The sequence below is a fragment of the Frankliniella occidentalis genome, unplaced genomic scaffold, assembly GCF_000697945.3.
Source record: "Frankliniella occidentalis isolate FOCC.00 unplaced genomic scaffold, Focc_3.1 Scaffold447, whole genome shotgun sequence".
NCBI lineage: Eukaryota > Metazoa > Arthropoda > Insecta > Thysanoptera > Thripidae > Frankliniella > Frankliniella occidentalis.
Window position 1 is genome coordinate 105,589 of NW_026267566.1, and position 7,561 is coordinate 113,149.

Below are 7,561 nucleotides of genomic sequence, written 5' to 3' on the forward strand. Positions count from 1 at the left end.
AGGATCTGGATATTTACAAGGTATGTCCACAGAGAGGTAAAGTATGTGGATAATGATTGTCTATGTGCAATGTTTTTTCCAAGAATTACATGTGTTTGATATTTGGATCTTATTTGCTTATGTTCTATACGTTCTAGGATAAGGATAATTATAAGGTATGTACAACACATCCAGGTATGGTATCTTTATGTATATTTTGTGTTGTGCTCTATGAATTACATGTGTTTTGCATCTCCATGGTAGTTACTTATAATCTATTTCTTACATGTCTAGGATATTTACAAAGTATGTACAGGTACAGGTATAGTATTTGGATAGTGAAAATTTATGAACTAAGGTAGCTTTAATATTAACTTGTGTTTTACAATTAAATGTTATCTACTTAAATTCCATTTGTTGTTTTTACAGATGTAAGTTGGAATAGTATTCACAGTCTTACGGCTTATGTTGTAATCCCGTTAGCTACATTGATGGCAGATCTGGTAAGTCACGCCATTTATTCATCTTGGTTAAGGAGTGCTCTGTATATTATATTTTTTGTGTACGCTATTCCATTATGTACACGATCTGGTGGCACCAGAACGGTGATGTCATCGGGTGACCTTACCCTGCTCAAACCTACGTAGAGCTGTCCATGGGTAAAACAGTCAGTTCTAAGGTCAAGCCCAACTGTCTTAATCGTTTGCCCTTGTGATTTGTGAAATGTCATTGCATATGCCAATTGCAGTGGGAACTGACGTCTGACCATTGTCATTGGCGAGCCATCGACAATCGGAAACTTGAAAAGTATTCTTGGAATTCCGTAAGAACGGTTGGAATTTGGTAAGCGAACTCTTATGAGCTGTGGGCTTATTGATTCTACCACGCATTTTGTGCCATTTACTAATCCCTGTTCTATGTTCAAATTTCTTGTTATCAGGCAAACTGCGCCAATTTTGAGGTTGAGGACGTGGTCCGGCACACCCTTGCCTTGAGCTGTGTGGAGCGTTTCCTGATCGATGAAGAAGCCATCGTCTCCGTCTTGGTCCACAGCGTCAAAACTAAGGAGTTGGTACTCACGGTTTGGAAGGCTATTAAGAACTTTGTTGTTAATAGCTTTCACGTTAACATTTAGAGTTGAGAGAATTGCTCTCTCAGCTGCAGTGTCTGGCATTCCAAGTATTTCATTTGGGTATATGTTATTAATTAAGTCTTCTAGATTTGAGTGATGTTTAAGTGGAGTGAGCGGAACTAATGTCTCTGCGTCCCTGCCTTCACCAAAGGTTTCTTCGGGAAGAGAACCGTTTCCTACTTTAAGGAGATAATTCGAATACTCGTCACTCCCTCTCGTCCTTTGTGGAATGGTGAGTTTAAATATTTTAAATTTATCCCACAGGTATGATGATTTAAGGGATACTTTGACTGTGTCTGACGGTGTACGCGCGTTTTCGGCTACAGGTGGGATCTGCCTGAAGTCACCTGAAGCTAGAAACGGTTTACCACCCATAAATTTCTCGTTCCCCATGAGGTCCTTCAGGGAGCGATCCAACATTTGAAAGATACCCTTGTGTGCCATCGGGGCTTCGTCGAAGATTATGAGTGAGGCTGATCTAATTAATTCAGCCCTTTGTGTTCCGTTACTTATATTCCAGATCGCTAGTTCGTCACTAAGGTCCAAGGGTAATCGAAACATTGAGTGAGCAGTTGAGCCGCCTTCCATGTTCAAAGCGGCTATACCGGAGCTGGCGACACAGAGTGGAATTTTGTGCTGCGACCTGAGGTAAGCTGTAATTGTCTGTAGTAGGGCTGTTTTTCCATAGCCCCCCGGCCCGTCCAAAAAGACCCCCGTAGGCTGGTCCTGTGGGATGTTACCGTCTACCAAGGTTTTCACGTGTTCTAGGACAGCACGCTGTTCTTCGGTTAATCTAGGTAACCATTCTTCGTATATCTGTCGTTGAGACTCTTCACCGTAAGCAAGGTATTGTCTACCAAGCTCTGTTGTATCATCGTCAACGTGAGGTAGGCCGTGGGCGGTTAGGCAAGACCCATTACGTCGCAAGCACCTGTCAATATGTATAAGACCATATTTGTATGCAATTTCTGATTCCGTGTGCTTTTCCAACAGATCTTCGCAGAGCTGGGGCTTGAAAGCGTCCCAAAGGACTCTTGCTGGTGCACCAATGCTTGCCAGTGTTACAAAGAAGTTCCTGAGGCTAGGACCCACCATAAACTCTGAAGCTTGCCGGAGTGCTTCGGCATACTCCTGTTCATTGTCAATTAATCCTAGTCTGCGTGCAGTCTCTTGAAAAGATTCACAGCCTTCGCCTCCCTTTGCTTTCAGGTCGGCGAAGCCCCGGCATGGAAAAGATGACAGAAGTAATCTCAAATAGTAGAGTTCTCCCCGGTTCGGACTCACCCAGTACAATCTACAGACACATTCCCCTAGCTCACGGGGAGTGAGGTAGTGTTTGCCACTTGCGTGGTCATAGACACGTTTACCGGGGTTGCGGTTCGGCCTACTTGTGTGAATGATATAATTTTCATAGAATTGTTGGTAAGTCAAGTTTTCAAACACAGGATCGTCAGGTCTATTGAGGTACAGCAGGAGTTTGGATGTTTGAGCAAGTGCCTGTTGTTCCTCGCCTGGGCGAAAAACGACGTTATGCGCCCCTTCTAGATGCACTGGGAGCATTTCAACTGTCGGTTCTGATACTGTCAGATGAAAGCCGAGCATTCGCCAACAAGCATCACTGGCACCAACCATTCGCTTTGTAGCGTACTCCTCGGGTTCATCTTGTTGCTCGTGTAAAGGTAATATGCGCACGTTCTTGTGTGACGCCCCTTTATGCATGTATTTATAAATGTATTTAATAACGCGTCGCGTGGAGGCAATTTCCAAATTGATGTGAGCTTCATATTTCAAGAGAAGTGCTGGATTATAAGGAATGACCCAGCCCTCGTGAACTGATACTGGTCTGCCGTAATAGTATCTTTCATCTGTGTTATTGTAATTACGGCGGTAATGTACGAACCCCTTGTCATCAATGTGTGTAGTGTCTGATGCTGGTTTCGGGAAGTACTTATTGCACTTGTCCTTTTTGTCATCATAGCAGGGAAGGTCGGTGCGACCTTCTTTTCCGCACGGGCCGTGGATCATGTGTTTGAGAACAAGTTTTCGGAGACGCCCTCCTGCTTCATCACGGCTTGGTATGTCCGCTCTTATTACTTTGTCAATGTCCCGTGCTTGAGTAGGTCCCCCGTCCTCAGTCCTTATACAAATGTGCGCGTGTGGTAATCCTCTCATTTGCATCTCAATAACATATATTATGTAGGCCTTTGGACCAAACAGTGCTCCACTTCTAATGTCCCGAAGTAATTCTTTTAACTTTATGTGAAATATGCGAGCACACGTGGATGGATCGCACCTTTGACGATGCAAAGAGGATGCTTTCATCTCATCCCACCCACCACACGCCGTGAAAGTCAAAAAGTATGTGGGACCACCCTTCCGGCTAACTAAGCCCATAGCGTTCATGTATTTTTGCTTCATGTACCGTGGTCCGCCCGTGAACGTCGAAGGTAAGTAAATTTTGCCTGCTCTAGCTCCTTCTCCTTGTATTACCTCATCTTGAGCTACTTCGGCAAGTATGTCATTGTTTAAGTCGTGCATAACTTGTTGTGGTGGGTTTATTGAAGTCTGCAGTTCGTCAACTGACGCAACTCTTAATGCATTTGCATTATTTTTCTGTTGAGCGCGAGCTATGTACTGAAGCCTCTCCTCTTCTATGCGTGTGTGCATTTCCACTTGCCAAGCTTGTGAGAGGCGACCTAATTGAGTAAAACGTGGTTCTGAGAGGAGGAGGCAGCGTGCGTAACTCAGCTGGGATAATTTTCTGCCTACCTTGTCCTTCCTAGTAAATGTCCAACCTGGTGTTCCGGTGGGATAGAGAAGAGGATATTGGAATGGCTCCATTAAAGGATCAAATATATTGATCTTGGTAGGAAACCTGTCAGCCTTTTTCCACACCGTCAATGTTCGTGGCGCACCGGCAAGACATTCACCTGAACTTACTACAGCGTGAACCTCGAGACCTGGATTAGTATCCCCAAGGACTGGGCCATCCGCCTCCCTTGAAGTAACCTGGAAGTCTAATCGCGCATCTTCGGCAGGCTCCTCACTGAGGAGGCGGAAATAAGTTAGAGATGGGTTGTTTGCCAATAAATAAGACCTTGCTCCATCAATGATGATGGGGTTTAGCTTTCGCCCTTCAGCCAACGCTTTTCTCTCCGACCCATCATCTATCCACAATTTACATCCGTTAACATGTTGGCTTACATTGTCAAAGTTAGTGTGTTGTCCCCTCGCTTCGAGGCTGTAGATTTTGTGATATATTCGACCTTCGATTTTCAAAAAGGAAAGGCCAGTATTTGGGTGACGGTAGCCCCCTGAAATGTTCATTGCAGAGAGTGCAAACATATCATTGTATGCTCGAGGTCGGTCCAAAAATTCAGGGTGTGTGTAGAAATCAGCATTCAGCGGTGAAAAGTCCATGACTTTGTAGGCCCCTTTGCCACAACACCAGAGTCCAGTGTGTGTTTCCTCATGAAACAACGGGGCGTTACAATATTGACATTTGAAAATGTCGTTTGCATTAATGTTTTGGCTTTTTAGGCGGTAGGGCTCGATTTTATCTAGCAGCTCTCCAGTCCAAAAAGCCATAGGCCCATGTCTATTTACCAGTCTCTGCATATCTGCTGAGAGGTGACGTATTTTGTCTCTGGCGGGATGAGCTGCCCGGTATGTTTCCCTTTGAGCTTGTCTTGCTTCAGGATTATTTTCCACATAACGCTGCTGCGCCTCTCGATGCACCTCGGGGTATTGTTGGGAATATCGCTGCTGCGCCTTGCGATGCACCTCGGGGTGTTCCTGGTCATACAGACGTCGAGCGTCAAGTTTAGCTGCTTTGTTTTTTTCATAGTAACGACGCTGTGAATCTTGCTGCCTTTGTTTGCGTTCCTCTGCAGTGTACTGTGCCTTTCTCCCACGTTTAACTTTCTTAGGTCGTCCCCCTTTATTTTTAACACCGGGTGATGTTGTGGCTTCGGACGGATTACTTTCACCCATTAGTCGTGATGCAAGTTGTTTGCTTGGTTCCTGAGGTGCAATGGGTGTCTCCGAATCTGAATTACAATGTGGTGTAGGTGTACTTTTTGATCTTGTTTTTCGTCTGTTTGCAGGTTGGCGTGCAGCTAAAGAAGTGTCTGAATCAGGCTCAGTATTGTGTAACTTGTTTGATTTTCTGTGATTTTTCTTTGCAGGGGGTCGGCGTGCAGCAAGCGGTGTATCTGAATCAGATGTGTCCTTTGGTTGCGCAGGTTTGTCAACATTTCGTAACAGGCGAGCGGCAAGGGGAGTGTCTGAGTCAGAACCACTGGAATTTCGTGTCTCCTGGAGCCTCTGCTGCTCAAGGGACAGACGAAATCGCATGCGCACAATAGTGAAGTGTGCCGGAACGCTTCCATCCCTGTTATGGTGTATAAGCAAAAATTTAGCTAAAACCTCTAACGACTCACATAAAAATACACGGCTGGTGTTGTTTTCTGGAAATTCCTCATCGGGTAGACCAGAAATACCCACGCCCTGTGGCTCAAACACCAGGAAACCATCGTCCGATTCAACGAAGGCCACAAAACCTCGCGAGCTTCCGAAGAGGAACCCACTGTTTGGGGGCGAAGTTTTAAAAGCAGAAGTCAACTTGGAATGAAGGAAATTGTATTTTGTCTGTTCGCCATCTGAGTACAAGTATGTGTAGAGGTGCTTATTTTCTGTAACCTCAACAGTGACAAGAGGATCATTGATTGTAATTTTTTCAGGTAGGTTTGCAGGAATTGCTACTTCTTTGTTGGGAATTTCAAGCAGACTGTACAGTGTATCACCAGTGTGGATGGATTTGTCAATTTCTAGGTCAGTCCATTCTCTGTTAAGAAATGCAGCCGCTAATGCAACGGCACAGATAGGTACTTCCTGTTTGCCACCATTTTGGTTGCAAAACACTGGATCTGTGCTATGAATGGTACCAGAAGCGAGGAGAGTAGTACCTGATAGGAGTTCCTCCATATTTAAGTGTAAACAGTTCCTTTTTTTTATTTCAGCTGATGGCGCTGCTTTCGAGCGATTTGCGAAGAAAACTTCTAACTTAATAAGTAAGAAGTTCAATCCACGGCGCTATATGTAGCAGAAGGAATGATAAAACTCTCTTCAAGACAAGGTTTAGCAACGGTAAGATAGAAAGTTCAAAAGTAATTCGACGGCACTTTAGTGTTAGTGGCGCGGTTAAGATAATAAATTTGCATTTTGTTTTATGTTTAAGCTTGTGGCGCTGGAAGTTGCGTGGTCAAGGTAATAAATTTCTATTTTGTTTCAGGTTTTAGCTTGTGGTGCTGTTTTGAAGGAGTTTTGGCGCTGTTTTAAGAGAGTTGAAGATGAGTCAGAAGTTAAATCCGACGCTGCAGGTGCAGAAGAATGATACAACTTCAAAAGAAGTTGAATAAACGGTAAGTTGAAAAGCTGGAAATTTAATTCGACGGCACTGCCGTGTTAGAAGATCGGTCAAGATAATTAATTTCTATTTTCTTTTCTGTTTTAGGTTGTGGCCCTGTTTTGAGGCAAATCAGGAAGAGAGATGACTCTTACCGAGTCAGAAGTTAAATTCGACGGCGCTGTGTGCAGCAGAAAGAGTGAGGAAACTTTAGAACAAGTTGGAAAGTTAGAAGTTCAATCCAATGGCGCAGCAGTGTAAGTTGCGTGGTCAAGGTAATAAAGATCTATTTTGTTCTATGTTTTAGCTCACTGCACTGTTTTGAAGCATGTGTCAGAAGTTCAGTCGGGCAGCAGTGTGAACAGCAGAAAGAATGATGAGAGTTAAGCTTGAGAAGAAGGTTAAAAGTTAGCAGTTCAACGTGACAGTGAGTGTATGTGAACAGTAGTAAAGGAGAAGAGGACAGGAGTGCGTTCCGTGAAGCCTGTTACGCGTGACGAACAGAGCAGTCAACTTCAGCCGGCGCAGATTAGTTTTGAAAAGGCTGTTACGCGTCAGTTGAGTAAGCGGACAAGAGAAGTAATAAAACAATTGGAGTCGACGGCTTGTTTGCCGTTCGCCCGTTTGGTTTTATACGCTTCGCCAAATGACCGGAAGTAATCGAAACAACAAGATTGCGACTGCTTCCTTGGTGTTCTGCAGTATGTTTCTCTTACTTGCGTCGGGCGTCGACCTAAAGTTTTGAACAGAGTAAAATGTTTCTATTTCTTGTGTGTTTCAGAATTTGGGGGATGTATTGAAGCGGAACGTGAAATGGAGTGAAGGTAAGTGCAGCGGTACGATGAAAAGTTGGAACTTCAATGCGCCGGGGCAGCAGTGAAAAAAGTGGAGAGTGTTATTCAAAATAAAATAACACATAATTTGGAACACTGGAAATGAACCTTTTGCGAAGCCTGTTATGTGTCGTGGCGCAGGTTCACTTGCCGGAAAAACTGGCCGGAAGTGAGAAAACCAAGGAATCGGAGCTTGTTGTTCTTACTGTG

At 44.3% G+C, this 7,561-nt stretch overlaps 1 protein-coding gene across 1 annotated transcript; it reads right to left on the reverse strand.

The window, feature by feature from the left end:
• Window positions 1-496: 496 nt before the first annotated feature.
• LOC113216764 (uncharacterized) lies at window positions 497-6,097 on the reverse strand. The gene has a single exon (XM_026436583.1). The coding sequence runs from the start codon at window positions 6,095-6,097 to the stop codon at window positions 497-499; it is 5,601 nt and encodes a 1,866-aa protein (XP_026292368.1).
• Between the last annotated feature and the right edge of the window lie 1,464 nt (window positions 6,098-7,561).

Coding starts and splice junctions, on each gene's coding strand:
- LOC113216764 (XM_026436583.1), bottom strand. CDS start 6,097: ATGGAGGAACTCCTATCAGGTACTACTCTCCTCGCTTCTGGTACCATT.